Here is a 20,085-nt window from a genome sequence, read left to right as displayed (position 1 = left end):
TGGCTTATTTAAGATTGGCGCGTTTTTCCCAGTGTAGTTACACCTCAATCGCACGTAATCCATGGGCTGCTCGACTGGCAACTAGGTGGTCAGGGGCAGTAAGCGGTGTCTCTGTCAATTGAATGTTGACCAGCCAAGTCGCCGGGTGGCGTTCCAATTGATTTGCCTCCATCGCCTCTCAATTGAGCAATTTCGGTGGCAGCTTATCCAGTGCATCCGGTTTACTTTCCAACGCATCTATATCCACATGGCATGGATGAAAACCCAGGACAGTCCAATCACCGTTCACAGTAATGGAGTTAAACCCATTTCATTTATTTGTTATTTCGTTTCCGGCACACAACACAATTGCTTTCTGGCTTAATCTCTATCGTAATCGTAGCTGCTATGATTAGTTTTAGTTTGTATCGTATAAATATGTTTATCAAAACAACAATTCACTATATAGTACGCACTGGTAAGTAGCATTTAGAGTTCTACAAAATATTGCGAAATGTGCAATGCGCTCGCTCTCGCTTGGCAATAATCAACAATAAAAACAATGGTTTTGTGGGGAGGATGAACCGCACTTGGGTTCGCTTCTCGGTTTGTGGGCAACATTGTTAGGTACATTGGATTGTTTCTTAGTGTCTGGATGGGTGCCAGCTTGTTCAGCTCGCACACATCTTGTGGTGTTTAATTCGTAATCGTTTTGCTCATGACCGATCCAACATGGTTGTGCCGAGGTGGCCACCAGGAGTTCCGCCGTCTCTAAATTATAAATACTCGTTGTTAATGCACTTTGGACGTGTGGTGTGTGTGTGGGTGTGGGTGTGTATATAATTTAAATGTTCAAGTACATATCTCTAGAACTGTGTGCTGCTCGAGCGACTTGGCCTCACTGTGATCCAACCGGGTGATGATTCAATATACTCGACTCCCAGCGAGGAGTCCATCACGAGTCCATCAAGTAACAATATAAAATCCTATTCGTGTATGTATAAAAATGCAGTTGCTTGACTCGGGGCTCCGACTCCCCATATTCGTTGAGCACTTCCCACGCAAACGCAGTACAAAAATCATCATAAGTACGAAGCACTGCATCCATGCGATAGCAGTCGACAATCCCTAGCTATTCGCGTGTCGGTATGTACAAAAGTTTGGCTAACTACATGTTGCTGGGGGTGGGGGAAACCAAGGAATGATCTGACGAACATGCAGCTCCCATTCGCCGCTCCCTACACAAAGGAGGTGGCCTCGTCGCGGCTCCGGATCACCGTTTCATTGTTGCGCCGCCGCAGTTCACCATCCGACTTCTGCTGGCCGTTGCGTTCCGTCTGCACCATTTTCATGGCGTGCTGCTTCTCGTACTCGATGATGTGCTCCCGCAAGAGGAAGTTCTCCCGCTTGATGCGCTTCAGCAGGCGACCTGACACATCCGGCACGGCCCAGCGCAGGATGCCCTGCATCATGGTGATAATGTTCTGTGGGAACCAGATCAACGTTAGCTCGAAATGAAGTGTGTTATGCACTGCCCACTGCGCACCTGATAGATGACGATGAAGGCCAAGCGACCCGTCAGTATCTTCCAATATATCATGGGACGCTTATAGGGATGCGGATCGTCCGGCGGGTTTCGGAACTCGGTGTAGCGGCACACCGTCTCGTTCACATGCTGACTGCCTCCGAGCAGTGGCTGCACCTGGAAGTCCTTGGTGTTGAACACAGCCAGCGTGAAGTTCAGATAGTTGTTCAGCTCGGGATCACCCATTGAGGCGGCGTACACGATTTTCGGTACGAGGTTCGTGCTAAATGCGATTATCATTGCCTGCGAAGCGGATTTGGGATGAGGAATTGTACAGCCATCGGGGCAAAGAGATGTCTAACAGACTCACACTCGAGGCCACGGCGATCCGGGTGACGACGGTCATAATGCTGTGCCAAACCCCAATGTCGCGGGCTCGCATGCCCACGGGCCGCCGCAGGAAGCGCAGCATCTTGATGGCGTCCAGGCGCACCTCGATCACATTGTTCAGCAGGGCCAGCAGCGGCGCCAACGGGAAGGCCAAACTAAACAGTGTGATGAAGCCGAATTGCACAACTGCCCAAGAAATGGTTCATTAGTAAAGGGAACTTTTGGGAGATATGTTAAGGCTATAGAAGTTCGTACCCATTTCGAGGTACTCCGCGTAGAGCGAGTTGTTCTGGGCAGGCAGTAGATTGTAGTCCTCGGTGAACTGGTTGTAGGGCACCAGACGCTGGTCCTGGTGGCTCTTGTACCAGCCGTGGCGGTAGCTCAGCTCCTTGAAGGTGCGCATCAGGTAGGGGATGAGCATCTCCACAATGGCGTTGACCACCTGCTTGCCAGCCATAATAATAACCAGCTGCATGCAGAGCTCCATAAGGCAGCCGCCAGGATTGCACTCCTCCTGGCGAAAGCCCAGCACGCGGTTGTACTTCGCCGGATAGCCGACGAACTTGCCCTTGAGGAAGGCGATGTAGAAGAGCGAGGAGTAGTAATTGACGAACTGGAACACATAGTTTTTGATAGTTAGGCTTTCGTCGTACTCCGTCTGGGTGCGACAGTACTCGTAGTTGGTTAGCTTCACTGCCAAATTGGAGTAAACCATGTCCAGCAGCGAGATCACTATTAGGTCGATGATGCCCGCCGTCATGGGCAATATCATAACCTTAAAGGTCATGGAGTTCTCACTGCCCAAAATGCTGTGCGAGGCTCGCTGTGCCATTCTATAGATGATTATGCCCGCTATGGCAATGACTGATATGCAAATCTATAGGGGAGAACATTATAATGCGGCTCCAATGCGGCAACAGATTGTTCGGTTACTCACAAACAATACCATGATGCTGTAACTGGTGAAGTTTGGCAGGAACTTGATGCTCCAGAAGGGCACATCCGGATCCAAGACGTTCCGCTTGCCAGTCTGGTCCTGCCCGTAAGCTTTGCCGGCCAGCCTTTTGGTGCGGGATATTTTGGCCAAGTATTGCGGACGCGGGTGCTCCACGTGGTGGGTGAAGCCAGTCAGTCCCCAGCGGTGCACCAGACCCGCCGAGTAGCGTTTCCAGAACTCCAGGTACACCACTGCCCAAATGGCCATCGAAAAGGCGAACACCACCGTCATGTTGTTGTCTATCAGATAGTTGAACTTGGAGGAGGTACACGTCTCGTTCAGTCGCCAATAGTCACAGCTGCGGTCGCACTGCGGACACATGATCGTCCCATTGTCGTCGCAAATGTCCCGGCTAATCGGATCGCTGCTCCACGTGACGAAGCCGTACAGGAAGCAGAGCACGCCGAATATGCTAATGGGTATCAGCATTTGCGTGTAGAATCCCAGCCAGGCAAAGTAGAGTGCCACCTTTGCTCCGAAATAGTCTTTGATTTGGTCCAGTGGTTGCAGGCTGCAATTAAATGGTTGTAGTGATTAGTGATTGCTCTAACTGAAAGTCTGATTTTCTTACTTCTTCCACTTGGATATGTTGGCCCACTCCTTTAGCAGCCGCTCGCGATCATCTTTCTGCAATGAGATATGGACACTATGAGTGGGAAATTCGAGTAGGGAAAATGGAGCGGGAACCCACATCGTGCAAGGTGTAGGCGCAGGTGTAGACGCCATCCTGGACGAGCTTCTCGATGCCCAGATTGTCGGCCGTCTCCTCGCCCTCCACGAAATGCTGGCGCTGCAGAATGAAATTGATGATGGAGTAGCGGGTGCTGGCGTCGAGAAAGTTCGGGTGCTCCGTGTCGTACAGCTCCAGGTAGTTGCGGGAGAACTCGAGATGGATGCGCGGCTCGCGTTCCGGGAATAGGGCCGTATTCAGCTGCACGGAACTGAAGAGGCTCTTGCACATGCGACTGCAGCAGGTCTTGAACTCGTGCGCCGACTCGGCGAAGATTTGATCCTGGCCGGGAATGGGCTTGAGCGGCACCTTGATCTTGAGTATTTCCGCATAGCGATACAGCACCTCCGTCGGCGCATGGATCTTGATGAAGTGAACGCGCTGCACCTTGTTGTGCTCCAGCTGCAAGCCCTCCCGCTGCAGATTCGCCTCAAAGATCTCGCACTTGCGCCGGTGCTCCTCCAGCTGGGTCTCTCCATTGTACGCCAGCACAAAGTCCACGCTCCGCTTGCCATCGTCGAAGCGTCTGTACGTCTGCAGATGCCCAGAGATCCGCATGTAAGCATGTGCCAGTGGAAAGAGAACGACCAAGACGGAGAGCATTAGTATAGTTATATATAAATACATTTGCTTATCAACTAGACGGCAACAAAGCGTGTGGGTGCGTGTGCCTACACATTTCCCCCTGGTCACCACCCTATCACCGTGGCGGGCTCCTCCCGCCGATCTGCGGAGCGCAGCCCGAGCAGGAGGCAGCAGATCAGCATGATGGTCGCCCGGAACCAAACCAAACCGAACCGAACCGAGCCGAAACACAACCGTCGTGGTCGACACACTACAGGCAAATAGTGGGCTCTACGGATTGCCCAGCTGTTTGCTGCAATCAGTATGTGCTCCAAAGTACCAAAACGCCCCACGCCCAACGCCCCCCGTCCGACTTAGACATTAAGTAACAGTATACAAAATTCGCATTAAGTGTTCATACCCAATCCCGCAAGCAAACTATAGGAAATAGAGAAATATAAACAAACAAAGGAGAGCGTGAAAGAAGGCGGCAAGAACTTGATCAAGTGCAGAATATATGTAAATATCATTACAGCAACAGGGGAATCAAATGGGTGACTGGTGTGGGTACAGTGGTCGCTCCTTAGCGCGAAGTGCCCCTCGATTTTCTAACGATATTCTTCTGTTTGTTGGGTGAACAAACACCAACATCTGATAATGACCTACTTTCAAAGATTCTATATTTAGAAGAGTACATTATCTGCGCAGATCTTTTATGGATTTCTAAGTATTCCACCAAGATAAGTTAGGTACTGGTTAGATTGTCATTCAACTATTAATCATTCACAATTATTTGTGTAATTTTGTGTAATACTGCAGTGTAGCATTAAGCGTTTAGATTTCTAAGTAGAAAGTTTGGTGTGAATTTGAAAAGTAGTAGCTATAAGAAGCTGAATTGAAATTGGAAAAGCTCCATAGTGCCAATACGCGAAGGATACTCAAAGGCAGCAACCAAAGCAACCACTGGACCACTGGCCATCGAAATTCGTGTCTGATAGCTTGAATGAGTGCTCCGGCAGATGGGTGAAAGTGATTCTCGAATGGCGGATGGCGGATGAGATGGACTGGGCATCGGCAACTGCAACTGCAAGGCAAACGTGGAGGTGAGGAGATCGATGGATGTGCGACGTGCGAGGGATAAAGACATCGGCGGCAGTGCAAAAGCGAGGGCTTTCAACCGGAGCCATGTGCCTAATCGTTGTGGAACGTATTTGGTTTTGAGAGTTGAATTGGAATCGTATGCTACTGTCGTTGTTTACCCTTGATTTCCACTGGGAGTATGTTATTGGCAATTTCTTATCTTTATTAGAAATGTTGCTACTAGTTCTTAACAGACGTCTAGAGACCTCATCGTCACCACCTCCTTGTCCTCCATCTCCGGTCACACCAATCCCGTTGGGCGGCAGGTGGTTTCGTCCGTTTTGCAGGGCAATTATTTGGGCGGCGAATGCGGCATCCGTTTGATCACCACCACCACCTCCGCCACCGCCACCGCCGTTGAGGTGCTCCAGTGCCGTCGACTGGCGGTATCCGGGTTGCCAGGCTAGCGCCGCGTGCTCGGCGGCTACTCCGCCGCCCAGGCGCACCCTTCCTCCTGCTCCTCCTCCTCCTCCTCCCTCGTCGCCCGCCAGATCGACCGCCGAGTGGTAGATGGTGTTGCGCGACTGCGAGATCGATTTGCGATGCGCCGCCGCAGCAGCCGCCGCCTCCGATTCCGCCAGCGATATGGTGTCGAAGTACAGACTCTCCCGCTCGTCCATTTCAGATTCGGGGTAGTCGTAGTCGTGGGTGCGGACTGCAACGAAGTTTGAGATTAGTCGGTTGTTCTGGCACTCGCATTACAAGTAGTTGAGATTCAGATGATATGGGATGAGTTGCGATGAGAGGTGAGGCGGTGGTTGGTGGCTGATAAGTTAGTTGTTACATTGCCACACTCAAATTGCATAAACATTTATAAGCTAGTTTATCGGGAAAGTAACAACACGTGGGGTTTGCGGACATGTGATATGATATATGATCTCTTTGGTGTTTTAGTTGAATGAAAGAAAGCTGATAGTTCCGATTTGCGCTTAGAAAAATATCATTTCCAACGAACTGATGCCATAAAATGACTGTGAACTGGTGAACGAAAAAACGAAAGTGCTTGACCCAATCCCCTCTATAATGAACATTCAATTAGGCATCATGACACAATACCAACTCCAATAAGTAATAAGTAATTGTCGTCAAAAGAATGTGGAGCGCAAATAATACAAATTAATGGTGGCATGATGCACTTTTAAGAGATCATTTCAAAACTCCAACAAAATAAGTTCTTTAAATGCAGTAAATGATACACAAACTTGTATATATCAAAATAGATTATTTCCCCAATGTTATTAATTGAGATTAATCGAAATATCAGACCCGCTCATATTAATTACTGATAAGCCCCGAAAATCCCGATAGTGAGTCTGTGCCCATGATAGTGGGGATGATGGAATTTCGGCCATCAAATTTTCAGGCGGACCCAATTTGGAAGCCAACTTATCGGGCTCCAGCTGTCGCTGATACCGCCGCCTGACTCATTTAAATGCGGTCAATTACATAAGTGCCCCACAAGTGCGTTTCCATGTCCATGACAGTCCATGGTGTGAGAATGCGTGCGAGAACTTCGATGAATGAATGGATCGAGGGTTGGATGAGTGGACGGACTGCCGCTGATGATGATGATCAGTTTCCGGTGCAGCAAACCCCCGCCCAGTGCTATTTCCAAACTAAGAACGGACAAACAGAGCCAAATCAAGCTTGAAACAAAAACCAAACAATGACAGCGCTCCAAAGATCAATATTATACGCAACGAAATGAAACAAGGATGGCGATCCGACATCCATATGTATGTATATGGTGTGTACATAATATCAGAGTTCAAACAAATTTGCATGCCGACGGGTGCGATGTTGGAAGTGTGGAATTGACTCGGTTAACTTAAATAATTTACCCGCCGAATACATGATTGGTGGCTAGGGAAGAGCGAGGTGAATGTCTGGCGGCAGTTTGTTCTTTTTTGGGAAGTCGATCGATCGCAGATCCCTCCAGCGGTCTGTTACCAGCGATCCAGCTGGTCCTGCTGATCCTGCTGCTCCTTCTTATCCTGCTGCTCCCTCGTTTCGAGTGACTCCTTCTCAAGTCCTGAATCTTTCGGCACTTTCTCGGCGGCTGCGCAGCGGCACCGACTTCCACGCATTACGATTCTCGAACTGCCGGCAGTGGAAGAAGAGCAATTGATGCAGGGAATAAGCTCGTGGCTCCACAAAACAAAAAACCAAAAAACTGGATGTTTCTAAGCAATCTAAGAATTCAAACTGAAACCGAAAGCGAAACACTCGGAGATTCACCCGCGAATGATGTCAGACGGAAAATTAAATGCTGAGCCAGTGGGAAAGCAATGTGCGTACACTCGCGTTGTTTGGCGATTACTGAAAACAGAGTACGAAAAGAATAATAGAGGCGGAATATACACAAATTCGGTTCGGGTTTGCCAGCCAGCCAGCCAGCCAGCTAACCAACCAACCAACCTCACAAATCGCCGAGCGCCTCAATAAGCTGATTGCCCAAATAGGCGTGCAGCTAGATGTGACGACGCACAGTGGCCGGAAATCGGGGGAAATGGGTGCCGTAATGCCTATGCCCCCAAGAATATTTGCCAGACTTCAGAGCACCCAGAAAGATAGTTGCAATGGCTTCAGTTCAAACAATTATTCAGCTCGGGCATCGCGATTTGAAACTCGCAGGCATCTTGCAGTTCTATAAAGAATGTCTGCTTTCAATTCAGTATAATGAACATATTCATATAAAATATGGAAGATTTCTTAGAAATTAAACAAAATATACTTGTAGGGAATTAAAAATGATGATTTATAGCTGCATATCTGGGGGCCTACACAATCCCACTGTAGTCATCTGAACATTAATACAGAAAAAAACCTCCATTTGCGTCGAATGTTTCACGAGAGAACAACTTTTTCATTCATCTTAAAAAAATGAACAAATCCAAACAGTCGATTGTGGTTTAGATTCAATTTCGTATGTGTAATTCTATTATTCTCCCATATAGACACATATTCGAATGGCTCTAATAGGTAGTGCTTATTTTGATGTTAATTTATGGATCATTAAAAGTTGTGAATTTAAAAGATGGATACCCACACATTTAGATTCGAAGTAACCCTGTTGTTTTTAAATGTTTTGCAAAGGAAATACATTTGCTTGAACATAATACATCGCCGTGGACTGCTCGTGAGAAAAAGGCCGCAGCAATTTTGATTGAGGTCAAGTAAATGACCCGTCTGGAGAGAATATGTTACCAGCGGCAGGATTTTTATGTAAAATATTTGAGTTCAGACATCATATTCCTGGGGAAGTGCAGTGTAGGGAAGGCCAGAAAACGACAGGCACCCGCCAGAATCATTAACCTTGACGGAGTACAGACAATCCCTGGGTGCAGACGAATGTTTGAATTTGACGGGGGAGAACGGGTTAACATGTTGGCGGCAAAGGTAAAGGTCAAGCTGTTCCCGCAGATTGTTGACATACCAAAGTGCGAACAGAATGCTCGTAAAGAATACGAATCTATAGGAACGAAACCAGTTTTGGCATGTGTGTATAATGGAACACCTATAAAATGAAGGTGGGAGGAACTAGTCCAAGACACGCGAATCGGTTGAAAGAACATAGAAGCACGCCGGAGAAAGCTCTATTCCCCAAATTCGGAATACCGGATGACATTGGTGATGGTGATGATGGCGTTTCTGATGATGATGATGATGCACTACACCTTCGATTCTGTGTATGTGGACATTTCTATTTTTAGCAAACTGCAGTGGCCGAAAATAAACGGAAGGCCTGCCGGTGGAGCATTCAATACTATAGCTATGGAATATCGAGATTTTGGTTAGGAACAAGGTGTTAGTATAGCTGGCTATGCCCTGCCAACGTGATAATTCCAATCCCATTTTTTTGTATATTTTGTGGTCTCACCTGGGTTTGTTGTCGTTGAATTTAGCTAGTGTTCACCGTAGTTGACATATCCACTGTGCCCCCCTCAAACAAATCCCGCCTTCAGCGCACTTCACTCGCTTCGCACAGCCGACAAACAATTATTGCAGTTAAAGAAACCGCCAGCAAGGCTTGTTTTTAATAAATTTACTAAACGCCACAAACGAACCGTCCGCGGCCAGTGTTGCCAGATGCATAACATTATCCAATCAGCTGTTGATTGGGCTACTCAATTCGCGTTCACCAACACCGCTTCATCTATCGATAGGCGGCATACAGATGTTTATTGTGAACAAGGCCAGTGACTTGACATCGGAACTGGCCCATCCCTAATAGTATTTTGATATTTTGATCTGTAAGATATATCTTCATAAAATTGTGCAATAAATTGGGGGTGGCTGGAGCATCCTGGAGGATAGCGAGGCGCCATGGTGTACATCGACCATAGTGAGTATCATTGACTTAACTGCACCCTGGAATTTCCATAACATTTCGCATTGGCCTAATTCCACAGATGGGCGCGTGTGGGAGAAGCGTCCTTGGGACTGGCGACGGATTGTGGAGCTGTTCGTCGGGATATGGTTTGCCATCAAGCAGCTGTGAGTTGAGCACTGGACTACGCGTCGTGAAATACAGCTAATGCAGCACGATTTCCCCGCAGGTTCCTTACATTCCTCGCTCCCTTTACGGGCAACGATAACCAGGCCAATCCGCGGCGCGGAAATGGATGGGGCGGCGGAGGAGGATGGGGAGGCGGCGGTGGAGGTGGTGGTGGTGGAGGCGGCGGCGGAGGAGGAGGAAGACCTGGATCTGGATCAGGAGGACTAAGACCAAACCGCCGGATCGGACGCATTCAGACGACTATGAGCTGCAATATGCCCGCTGGAGGCGGATGAGGATAGTAGCGACATCCGTTTCCCAAGACTCTTGCACTCTTGGGAGGATGTCGCGCCGACAGAAGGCTGGCCGCGTTCAGCAGCATTTCCAATGGCCTAGAAATCACGGCTGATCCCGCCCATGTGGCGCATATGACGCAGTTGTTTTAAACTCGTACTCGAGCGGACAACTGCTGAATACGATTATTCACTGATTCCTGGGTCGCTGCTTACGTGGCCGTCGTCGGTTCCATTTATCAACTAACTCCAATATATTGCTAGGAGTTTTTTATATCGGTCTGCGGGTTTATAATGGCGAATTAATAAGTACAAAGTCACAGTACCCAAAAAGAAATACATAGTTATTCTGGTGAAATACATAAATAAATACCAAGCATAACTTTTGCAAAAACGCTGTTTTAATATGTTCGTAAACAATGTGTGTTTTTCAAATTCAATTTAAAATTTATCCATACATGACTATCGGAATGACATCGTGCGATATTTGTTGTATCATCGCTGTTTTAATATGTTTCTAAGCAATGTGTTTTTTCAAATTCAATTTAAAAATTTATCAATACATGTATTAATATTAACATTATTCTGTTACTATCGAATGACATCGTGCGATATTTGTTGTATCATCAGCTGGTTCAGCTGTCCATCTCTAAACACCACGTCAATTTTTGTTTTGTATACAATCAGATCAAAAAATTTGCGTTGGCCCAGATTTAAAAGTTAAAAGTTTGAACGAAACAAAAGGTATTGCATGCTAATTTCGCCTTAAAATGGCGTACGTCGATCAAAGTGAGTGCAATTGATGAGCATGATGTCTCCAGAGTGCTCAACCCTTTGTTTTGCAGATGGTCGCCTATGGGAGAAACGTCCTTGGGACTTGAGACGGGTTTTGGCCATCTTCGTGGGTATATGGTTTGCCATCAAGCAGTTGTAAGTGATTAATGGATGTACCAAGTCTGGGATGCGTTAACCCATAACCTTCTTTTCAGGTTTGCATCGTTCCTGTCTCCATTCACTGGAAATGATAACAACGGAGACAACTCCCGTCGAGGAAGCGGATGGGGAAGTAGCAGCTGGGGCGGAGGCGGAGGAGGAGGTGGTGGTGGTGGTGGAGGTGGAGGCGGTGGAGGAGGAGGAGGTGGATATGGCGGAGGCGGATTAAGGCCCAACCGACGAATTGGGCGCATACCGCCGCCCTCCCAATCCTGTAGTGCTGGAGGATGCTGCGGCTAAAGCAATAGTTCATGCGTTTTGGTTCCCAGACTGCTTAACCAAGATGCTCCAATACCTAATCCATCTCACCTCCGTGATGCGGCAATTTTGTATCAAATATATTATGGTTCTAATTAGTCCTATGGTTTTGGATTGAGCAAATTCTAAATATGCATTCATATGCATTCAAATATATTTATAATAATAAACTTATTAATTTCCTAACTTACAATGAATCAAATCGAGCTCAACGAGGTATGACATTCCACATTAAATACTGATTATTTTTTTTACAAAAAATCTGGGAATCGATTTCTGTTAAAAATGCAATATTTCCGAATGGTTTTTTCTGTATAACTTGGCTAAAAATGGTCACACAGCTAAGGTAATTACAGTTTTTTGATCCTAATTACCAATACTAATCATCCCTATCACTTTTTGTCCGAGTTGGGAAAATAAATTTTTTGGTCAAATTTCGCATTTTTTGTAAGGGGTACCATCATCCAAATTTGCAAAAAATTGAAAAAAATTACAATTCTCAAATTTGAATCCAAATCGATTGGGATTTAAATTACGAGCTCAACGGGATATGACATTCCACATTCGGACAATTATTTCAAGTGTTATGACCAAAATACTGATTTTTTTTTCACAAAAAATCTGGGAATCGATTTTTGTCAAAAATGCAATCCCATGCCAAAAATGATGATCTAGCTCGAATATAGAATGTAGAAACAGAATAGACCAATCGATTATAAATTAAATTCATGATTTTGAATCTTCCGCCAAAAATGGGTTCCGAATAATCGATGATAGCCCAAATGTAGCCACTTTTTGACAGGCTGAGTGCGATCTGGCAGCGCCGGTGGGAACATATGTTCAGTTGACTGGTGAAAAGAAGAAGCACAGATGCGGCGCCTGGTGCGAAATTGGAATTGCCGATTGTTATTTAACGCCAAATCCGGCCAGGAAGTTGTGAGACATGCCGGAATTCATCAGGAGGCCAATATCAATGCAGATCCGAAGGAGAAGAAAGTGGTTGAGGTGGACAAGAATGGATACGGGGCCAAACATTGCATGAGTCTAGTGGAGTAAGTAGCACAAGCTTGGCGATTCAATTTATACTTATAATTGAATAAGAATCTTTTCCGGGTAACTAGGAAATACGACTACGAGAACTACCTGTGCACCCTGCTCCTGCCGCGGGAACTGCGACGAGCTGCTTTCGCCCTGCGGGCATTCAATGTGGAGGTCTCCAGATCGGTCAGCGGCCATGTGAGTGGGTCATCAGAATTCATTGGGACTTACTTCATAAGTCAGAATAACGTGGCTGTTCAGCTTCAAAAGGAGCTTTAGCTCCTTATCAGTATTATCCATAGTCATCATCATTGGCCATCATTGCCATCATTGGCTTTTGTCCGCAACTTACGAGTAGTTCGAGCGCTTTTACAAAGCAGTTAAGGAATATATTGGTCTATTTTAATAAAGCCATTGAGGGAGTTGTATTTCTCTCCTTTTCAAATGGTAAGAGAAATTCTCAACAGCAGTGCGTATATTTTGAATATTCCCCATTTAATGTTTATTCCTTCGCACTTAATAGTTTATATAATCTTATATATTTTGTCTAACAATATGTTTGCCATTCCATATCCTTGCAGCAAATTGAGCCGCAAATAGCGAAAATGCGCCTTAAGTTCTGGCACGACTCCATAGATAAGTGCTTTGAGCAGGATTCACAACGATCATACGTGGAGGACCAGCCTGTTCTGCGCGAACTTAAACACACGGTGGGCAGTCGCAAGCTTAATAAGGTCTATTTGCGTCGTCTGGTCACAGCACGTGAACGTCCGCCCTCCCATGCATTTGAGTCGATACGCGAGCTGGAGGAGTACACGGAACAGACCTTCTCCTCGCTACTGCTGCTGCTGTTGGAGGTAGGCGGAGTACGTGACCTAAACGCTGATCATGCCGCCTCCCACTTGGGCAAAGCCCAGGGCATCGCCACCCTGCTGCGATCCATACCGCTGGCAGGACGTCAGCAGGCGCCTTGCATCCCGCTCGAGGTGCTGGTGTTGCATGGCGTTAGTCAGGAGCGCATCATTCGCTCCAAGAGCGGCGACAAGGGTGTCGAGGACTGCATATTCGATGTGGCCAGTGCCGCTAACACGCACCTGAAGCTCGCCAGGCAGCTCCATGATAAGGTGCCGCCGCAGGTGCGCAAGATCTTCCTCTCCGCCGTGGCCACGGACGCATATTTGGAGCGCCTGCGCCGTGCCAACTTCCTGTGAGTTCCTTTTTTTCTATTCCTTTGATTTATATTCGTTTGTTTTATATTACGACCATTAAGAGAAGCAACTAGCTTTCCCTCGTAGTTAAGATGTCATTCTTATCCAATTATTAGTACGATTTCCGTTTTCTTTCCTACTTCTTCAGTTCAAATGCTGGCTACATTTCGATTTTTTGTTCAGTATTCGTGGAATACTTATATTCTTATAATAAACCCCATGCTCATCAAATCTTTTCCCATCTTATAGGCTAACCCACAAGAGTTGCGTAGGCCGCGACACCTTACTGCCAGCACGTTTATTCTGGAAGTCGCTGTTTAATCGGTTCTGATAGCCATTATGTTAGTAGTAGTGCGAAATGCTTCATTGTTGACTTCTTTAATAAAAACAATTTTAAAATAACATATTTTACATTTTCTGTGATCCAAGCAAAAGGGTTCCTAGGCTTCTTTTGGATGAAAAGGGTTAAGACGTGGCTGGAATATCGTTATCTCGCTACGAATCGGGAGGCGAATACTATCGATCACAGGTGGACCAAAGGGTCGTCCCGATGAAGCTATCGTTGGATACGATTCAAGCCCCGATTGGTACGGTACAGTAGTTGCTAGCTGATTTCAGAGCGTTTCAGGCGCAGTTTTAGTTTTTTATGATTGTTAGAATTGATGTGGAAAGTGTGTGTTGGATATTATTGAGAACGGAGCAGTGCGACGATCGCTCAACAAGATAAGCACCGTTTGTTTTTGGTCCCGTTTCCGGTTTCCGCTTCCCGGTTCCGGGAAAATTGCAACACCCCCGAATTTTTGGCAATGGTGAGTTTTTGGCGCTATTTTCGCACTTCGAAATTAAACGTTGTAAACGCTTATTTTCCGCTCATATTCCCTTCTTTCAGTTGCCGGGCTTTATTGCCTTTTTTATTTTGCCCACTTTACGTAGCGATTTCGGTTCTCCTCGCATGTAACGGTTCTTTGTGGCCCTCCTATCACACACAACGAAACGAGAAGAAAAGAAAAGAGATTGAGAGAGAGAGAGGAGAGGCAAGGAGATCGCAATTTACGAAACTTAGGAGAGTGTGTGTGAAAATACGGTACTTTTACACTGGTGGCCGTTGAAAGTAAAAGTCAGTCAATATTTAAAAATCCTGAAATGAAATAAAGTATATATGACTAAAAGCAGCAAAATACAAAAAGGAAAGAAAACCTACAAAATTAAAAAATATAAAAATACACAATTTATAATAAATCAAAACAAAAACAAAAAATAATAAAAAAATCTAAAAAAGTTTTCGAACTCGAAAAAGAATCTAAAAAAATTAAACCTAATTTTATGCTAACTTAAAACTAGTTCTAAGCAATTGAGCGCACGGGCCGAGCAATTTTTTATACCCAAAACTCGAGCCACGACAGCTACATACCCTAGATTTCCCGAACCTGGGCTATGTTCACCACCCGCATATCCGGCGACATGAAGATCTTTGCCGCAGATGTTGCCGAGAGCAGCGCCACAGCAACATGCAACACGACCGTGCAGCAGCAACAGCAGCAGCAGTCGCAGCAACTCGAGTTCCGGCCCCTAGTGTCCGCCGGATCGCCGAGTTGCAAGCCGGGACAATGTCATCTGAAGCTTGGAAAGTACAACAATAAGACGGCCAATCTGCTGCGCCAGGTGAATAGTTGCCACAGCAGCAACGGCAGCACCAGCAGCAACAACAACGAGGCCAACAAGGGACAGCAGCAGCTGCACTACTGCAACAACAGCAGCAGCAGCAACAACAACAACAACAGTCACTCGTGGGCCCGAAAGAAATACTTTGGCAATGGCAACAGCAACAACAGTCTGCAGCAGCAGCAGCAGCATCAATCTTCGTACTTCCAGCGGCAGCAGCAGCAGCAGCAACAGCAAGTGCAGCTGCAACAAGAGCAGCAGGCGACGAACAACAACGATGTGCTGATGAAGAATCAAAATATTGTGTCTGATTGCAAGTCTAGCGACAGCAGCAACAACAACAACAGCAGCAGCAGCGGTAACAACAACACCAGCAGTAGCAGCAGCAGCATCATCAGTTGCAGCAACAGAATAAAGCCAGCCAAATGGGTTAATGAGAACAGTAGCGGCAGCGGCAGCAACAACATTAATAACAATAATATCAGCTGCAGAAATAACAACACCAGTAGCAATGTTACCAAGCAGCGCAACTCCTCATCAGCAGACGCAACTGGCGCCTACTATCGCAAATCGGAGTCGGAATCTGGAAGCTCGGAAGCGGCAGCAGAATCGGCGGATGCGGAGGTCACTGGCACTGGTCGCTGCAACAGCAGAAGGTACACGGGAAATGCGTCGGGCGCCGGCAGCGGCACAGAAGAAACCATAGGTAAGTGCCAGGAGCAGGACCAGGATCAAGATCAGTCGGCTAAGCAGCGACCGCGACAGCAACCTCTTAGCTTCTGGAAAACCAATTACCCACAGACAAGCGCCAATCAGCTCAAAGATGTGAGTGGTTCCTTAGATATGCTTTCGACTCCCGGCTTAATCCATGATTTCTTTCAGAAGGAAACGGTCGCAGCAGTTGTGTCGGCGGCCGCAGTAGCAGCAGCTGCAGCATCGGAGCAGCAGCAGCAACAGCAGTCGCTGTCTCTCGAGCACAGACGCAACTCGGGCTATCAGCAGCATCAGCACCACAACTACTATCCATATTACTATTCGCAGCCCAAGCAGCTGACGATCGCCTCCTTCCTGCAGAAGGAAATGCTGCCGGATAGCACTGAGAAGTCCAGCCAGCACAGCAGCAGAAATACGGGCAGCAACAGCAGCAGCAGCAACATAATGGGCAACGGCAACAGAAACTTTTCACGGCATCAGTATGGACATCAGTCGGCGGGATCTGGCTACCAACAGCAGCAGCAGCGGTACCGCAATGCCCAGAATGTCTATCAGCAATACCAGCATCAGCAGCAGCATCAGCAACAGCAGCAGCAGCAGCAGCATCATGCCCAGCAGGAGCAGCACACGCATCCCCACTTCCGCCGGAAGCACAGCGAAAACGGCAGCGGCATTAACAAGAAGATGCACTACAGTCCACCGGGAAAGAGTGGTGATCCAGCGGACAGATCCGCATCTGGACAGCAACAGCACCACCATCCACATCAGCAGCAGCAGACGATCGAGATCTTGGCCAGCAGCCACTTCAACGCTATGCACCGCCGGATGCAGAATGGGAATAACAAGAATGGATACTACCAGCACAGCTATAACCCAATGACGGGCGAGGTTGGTTCCACGCCCACGCGCGCCGAGCACCAAAATATCTATAATCTTACTTATATTCATGTGGACACGGAGACCACCAGCGAAGCTGCATCAGCATCAGGATCGACACCGGTGGTCAAGCCTTCGCAGCTCAGCAAGCCGAACATTTCGAGCACAACGCCGACCACTGTGGACAGACCACTGCCACCGGCAGCTCACTCCGTATCTGCTGCGGTGTCCGGTTCTGTTTTAGCTGCGCCAGCAAACCACGTTCGGAACATGTTTCCACCGCCACCGCTGGCCATGCTTGGTGGACACGGATTGCTGTCGCCGGCGACCACAACTACGCCCACCAAAATGATAAGCTGCGCCCAGCTGGACGAGGCCATTACTGCGGCGGCCGCCAGTGGCGACAAGTTGTCCACGAGTCCAAGTTATAATCAGTCGGGGCACTACATTATTCCACCCCAGCAGCAGCAGCAGCAGCCATCGTCGCACCCAATCCCGATTGGGGCGAGCTCACATCCTCCACCGCCGCCACCGCCACATATGTTCTTTCACTTTGCCGACAGGTTCTGCAATCCGGGCCAGGGTCCAGCAACCGTGCGGCCGCACTCCAACTCGCCCTGCTACCCGGCATCCTACGGATCCAGCTGCGGAAGTGGAGCTGGAGCCGGAACATCGCCGCACAACAAGGATGGGAATGCCGTTGCAGTACGACCCGCATCGCCAGCGCTTTCCTCATCCTCACTTGGCAGTGAGTCTCACTGGAGCGGTACAAGCAATCGTAGTCGGTAAGTCCGGTGCGGGCCTAAGCCACATGAAGCCAAGGTGACCGAGTCATTACTATTTGCAGCTTGGGCCATAGTGGCCACCTCTCCATTTCGCCCACTCCCAGCGCACTGGGATCTGCTCAGCTGTCTCCGCATCTGGCCGAGATGCGTGTGCAGCATCCTGTGCACCAGCTACATCCTCCATCGCATGCCAGTCACCGTCCACATGGGCAGATGGGCGGACACGCAATGAGCTCCTATGTCCCGCACCGCCCGCCGCCACCACCACCACATCCGTCGATCTCATCGCCGAACCCGACTCCAGTGGCTGCTGCAGCCGGAGGGCCTTGGTACGAGATGCTCCTGCCGCCCGATCGCTACTTGGCCCAGGCGCGGAACATTGAGGTCACCGTGCAGCCGGAGAAGCTCATCTGCATGTGCAAGTACGACAACCTGTCGGCGGAAATCTGGAAGAGATTCCGGGGCGCCCAGCAAACGCACAAGAAGTTTAAGCTTAAAATGCGCCTCTGGCGGTACTTGTACCTATGGATGCACGTAAGTAAAGCTAATCTAATGATGAACATTATTAAATGTAATGCAAATGCAGCAACCGATGTTCGAGAGGTATCGCATCTGCCTAGTTGGATCGACCATCACGGGCTTCGGCACGGACACGTCCGACATCGACATGTGTCTGCTGCCCGAGCAGGGCGTACATCCCCACCAGCATCAGTACCACCAGCACCAGCACCAGCATTTCCACAATGAGAAGCGCACGGAGGCGCTGATCATTCTCACTTTATTTAACGCGGTTTTGAAGGACACGGGTAAGACAACGAATTCCGTGTACTGATTGCGGAACAGAGTGACTGTCGTTTGCAGAGGTTTTCCAGGACTTCAATCTGATCGAGGCGAGAGTGCCGATCCTGCGCTTCAAGGACATCACCAACGGAATCGAGGTCGATCTGAACTTCAACAACTGCGTGGGTATCAAAAACACCTACCTGCTGCAACTTTACGCCCAAAGTAAGATGTTCTTCAGAGTCAGTTCGTCCCTAAATGCAATTGTGCCTTGAAAATTCCTCATGTTCTTGTCAATGAATCCAATGGTGTGCCTGTCCTAAATGTTCTAAAAGCTAGCTAGCAATCCTTTCAAAGGATAATGTTGCAAGTAAGTTTAAGATCCTTAGTTGTCGTGTGACTCGAATATGTTCGTTGTCAATTGTGTGGCCCACTTTGGAATACTCCGTTTATAAGAAATCCTGGTATCCTTGTAGTGGATTGGCGAACACGACCACTAGTGGTGATTGTGAAGCTCTGGGCCCAGTATCACGACATCAACGATGCCAAGCGCATGACCATATCCAGCTACTCGCTGGTGCTAATGGTGCTGCACTACCTGCAGCACGCCTGTGTACCCCACGTCTTGCCCTGCCTGCACTCCCTGTACCCGGAGAAGTTCCAGCTGGGACAACCGGACTGCCTGGATCTGGATCTCATCGAACCGATCGAGCCCTACCAGGCGCTGAACACCCAGACGCTCGGGGAGCACCTTCTGGGTTTCTTCAAGTACTACAGTAGCTTTGAGTAAGTCCCGATCTGATCCTTAGTGCATGGAATTTAATCCGCCCTCGTTCGTGTGCCTACAGCTTCCGGAACTTTGCCATCTCTATTCGAACTGGTGGTATCCTGCCGGTTTCCACATGTCGCATGGCGAAAAGCCCCAAGAACGATGTCTACCAGTGGAAGGAGCTGAACATCGAGGAGCCCTTCGATCTGTCGAATACGGCGCGATCCGTCTATGATGCACCCACATTTGAGCGTGTGAAGGCCGTCTTCCTGGTCTCGGCACGTCGCCTCGATCACACCCTCGACCTGGCCACCATCTTCCGCCCCATTCACCACGTGCCCGAGCACTTTCCCCAGCAGCAGCAGTTCGAGCAGCGAAGTGCTGGAGGAGGAGGTGCCAATCCAGCGTCCAGCAAATTGAACCCGGATGCAGCCTCGACCTTTGCCGAAACGCCTGCAGCGCATGTCGTCTGATTGGAGCCGAACCAAGAACTTTATGGTACTTACAAAAATGAAGAAAATAAATAGATAAGTAATATGTGCAGCAATGTTAAAGCGAAACAGGAAACCTTGTAAATTGAAATTCAAGCAAATCCGAACAATCCGTACGGAAAACAACGTGAAAGCCCGACTGGAATCGAATTTCAATACACTTTTAATGCATTATCTTGTTAAATGTTATTATATTCACATATTTATACCCTTGAAAACTCAAAATGTTTGCTCGCATTCCATTAATTATTGTAAACAGCCACGGAGGTGGAGGAGGCAGGTGTGCGATGTTCGTTCCTCCAGTGGTGTGTATGTATCTTTTTGAAAAACAATATGTCATCCGAAAATGTAAAACTGCAAGTTCTGTAAAATAAAAAACAAGCAACAAAATAGCC

General features: G+C 47.9%; 5 protein-coding genes across 11 annotated transcripts; 4 read left to right on the top strand and 1 right to left on the bottom strand.

Moving 5' to 3' along the window:
• Positions 1-278: 278 nt before the first annotated feature.
• Positions 279-9,440, bottom strand: LOC6551164 (anoctamin-6). 6 transcript variants are annotated; one of them, XM_015155529.2, is made up of 10 exons: positions 9,206-9,426; positions 7,167-7,644; positions 5,445-5,980; positions 3,583-4,155; positions 3,463-3,518; positions 2,832-3,402; positions 2,150-2,771; positions 1,875-2,080; positions 1,526-1,807; positions 279-1,463 (listed from the first exon to the last, which is right to left on the bottom strand). In XM_015155529.2, exons 2-10 carry the CDS (start codon positions 7,177-7,179, stop codon positions 1,218-1,220), a joined length of 3,105 nt encoding a protein of 1,034 aa, XP_015011015.1. In that variant the 5' UTR covers positions 7,180-7,644; positions 9,206-9,426; the 3' UTR covers positions 279-1,217. The 6 variants fall into 6 exon arrangements, with proteins under 6 accessions (XP_015011015.1, XP_026838721.1, XP_026838722.1 ...); XM_026982920.1 differs by having other exon boundaries at positions 281-1,463; positions 7,167-7,425; positions 9,206-9,440; XM_026982921.1 differs by lacking the exon at positions 7,167-7,644 and having other exon boundaries at positions 281-1,463.
• Positions 9,441-9,491: 51 nt separating this feature from the next.
• Positions 9,492-10,510, top strand: LOC6551163 (glycine-rich selenoprotein). The gene is made up of 3 exons (XM_001977025.3): positions 9,492-9,670; positions 9,738-9,822; positions 9,885-10,510. Exons 1-3 carry the CDS (start codon positions 9,652-9,654, stop codon positions 10,117-10,119), a joined length of 339 nt encoding a protein of 112 aa, XP_001977061.1. The 5' UTR covers positions 9,492-9,651; the 3' UTR covers positions 10,120-10,510.
• A 213-nt stretch (positions 10,511-10,723) lies between these two features.
• Positions 10,724-11,555, top strand: LOC6551162 (glycine-rich selenoprotein). Its single transcript, XM_001977024.3, has 3 exons — positions 10,724-10,905; positions 10,962-11,046; positions 11,106-11,555. The coding sequence occupies exons 1-3, from the start codon at positions 10,887-10,889 to the stop codon at positions 11,347-11,349; spliced, it is 348 nt and encodes a 115-aa protein (XP_001977060.1). The 5' UTR covers positions 10,724-10,886; the 3' UTR covers positions 11,350-11,555.
• Positions 11,556-12,091: 536 nt separating this feature from the next.
• Positions 12,092-14,008, top strand: LOC6551356 (NADH dehydrogenase (ubiquinone) complex I, assembly factor 6 homolog). Of its 2 annotated transcripts, XM_001977023.3 has the most exons (4): positions 12,092-12,419; positions 12,489-12,603; positions 12,987-13,612; positions 13,863-14,008. In XM_001977023.3, the coding sequence occupies exons 1-4, from the start codon at positions 12,238-12,240 to the stop codon at positions 13,942-13,944; spliced, it is 1,005 nt and encodes a 334-aa protein (XP_001977059.1). In that variant the 5' UTR covers positions 12,092-12,237; the 3' UTR covers positions 13,945-14,008. The 2 variants fall into 2 exon arrangements, with proteins under 2 accessions (XP_001977059.1, XP_026838751.1); XM_026982950.1 differs by lacking the exons at positions 12,092-12,419; positions 12,489-12,603 and adding an exon at positions 12,622-12,852 and having other exon boundaries at positions 13,863-14,005.
• A 94-nt stretch (positions 14,009-14,102) lies between these two features.
• Positions 14,103-20,082, top strand: LOC6551355 (poly(A) RNA polymerase gld-2 homolog B). The gene is made up of 8 exons (XM_001977022.3): positions 14,103-14,422; positions 14,503-16,100; positions 16,158-17,650; positions 17,713-18,184; positions 18,237-18,456; positions 18,512-18,655; positions 18,907-19,216; positions 19,279-20,082. The coding sequence occupies exons 2-8, from the start codon at positions 15,048-15,050 to the stop codon at positions 19,670-19,672; spliced, it is 4,086 nt and encodes a 1,361-aa protein (XP_001977058.1). The 5' UTR covers positions 14,103-14,422; positions 14,503-15,047; the 3' UTR covers positions 19,673-20,082.
• Positions 20,083-20,085: the final 3 nt, after the last annotated feature.

The sequence above is a fragment of the Drosophila erecta genome, unplaced genomic scaffold, assembly GCF_003286155.1.
Source record: "Drosophila erecta strain 14021-0224.00,06,07 unplaced genomic scaffold, DereRS2 tig00000279-arrow-arrow-pilon, whole genome shotgun sequence".
Taxonomy (NCBI): domain Eukaryota; kingdom Metazoa; phylum Arthropoda; class Insecta; order Diptera; family Drosophilidae; genus Drosophila; species Drosophila erecta.
Note: the sequence above shows the minus strand (reverse complement) of the source record. Positions and strands in the feature narration are given on the sequence as shown.

Bases quoted from the DNA above. Each gene is read 5' to 3' on its own strand.
- LOC6551164 (XM_026982920.1), bottom strand. The intron at 4,156-5,444 runs GTAAACAACGAC...GGGCATCTGCAG, and splicing joins ACTCCCAGTGGAAATCAAGG to ACGTACAGACGCTTCGACGA. The intron at 2,081-2,149 runs GTACGAACTTCT...TTTCTTGGGCAG, and splicing joins CGCGGAGTACCTCGAAATGG to TTGTGCAATTCGGCTTCATC.
- LOC6551163 (XM_001977025.3), top strand. The intron at 9,823-9,884 runs GTGAGTTGAGCA...ATTTCCCCGCAG, and splicing joins TGGTTTGCCATCAAGCAGCT to GTTCCTTACATTCCTCGCTC.
- LOC6551162 (XM_001977024.3), top strand. The intron at 11,047-11,105 runs GTAAGTGATTAA...CCTTCTTTTCAG, and splicing joins TGGTTTGCCATCAAGCAGTT to GTTTGCATCGTTCCTGTCTC.
- LOC6551356 (XM_001977023.3), top strand. From the start codon at position 12,238: ATGCGGCGCCTGGTGCGAAATTGGAATTGCCGATTGTTATTTAACGCC. The intron at 12,604-12,986 runs GTGAGTGGGTCA...ATATCCTTGCAG, and splicing joins CCAGATCGGTCAGCGGCCAT to CAAATTGAGCCGCAAATAGC. The intron at 13,613-13,862 runs GTGAGTTCCTTT...CCCATCTTATAG, and splicing joins CTGCGCCGTGCCAACTTCCT to GCTAACCCACAAGAGTTGCG.
- LOC6551355 (XM_001977022.3), top strand. From the start codon at position 15,048: ATGTTCACCACCCGCATATCCGGCGACATGAAGATCTTTGCCGCAGAT. The intron at 17,651-17,712 runs GTAAGTCCGGTG...TACTATTTGCAG, and splicing joins GGTACAAGCAATCGTAGTCG to CTTGGGCCATAGTGGCCACC. The intron at 18,656-18,906 runs GTAAGATGTTCT...GTATCCTTGTAG, and splicing joins GCTGCAACTTTACGCCCAAA to TGGATTGGCGAACACGACCA.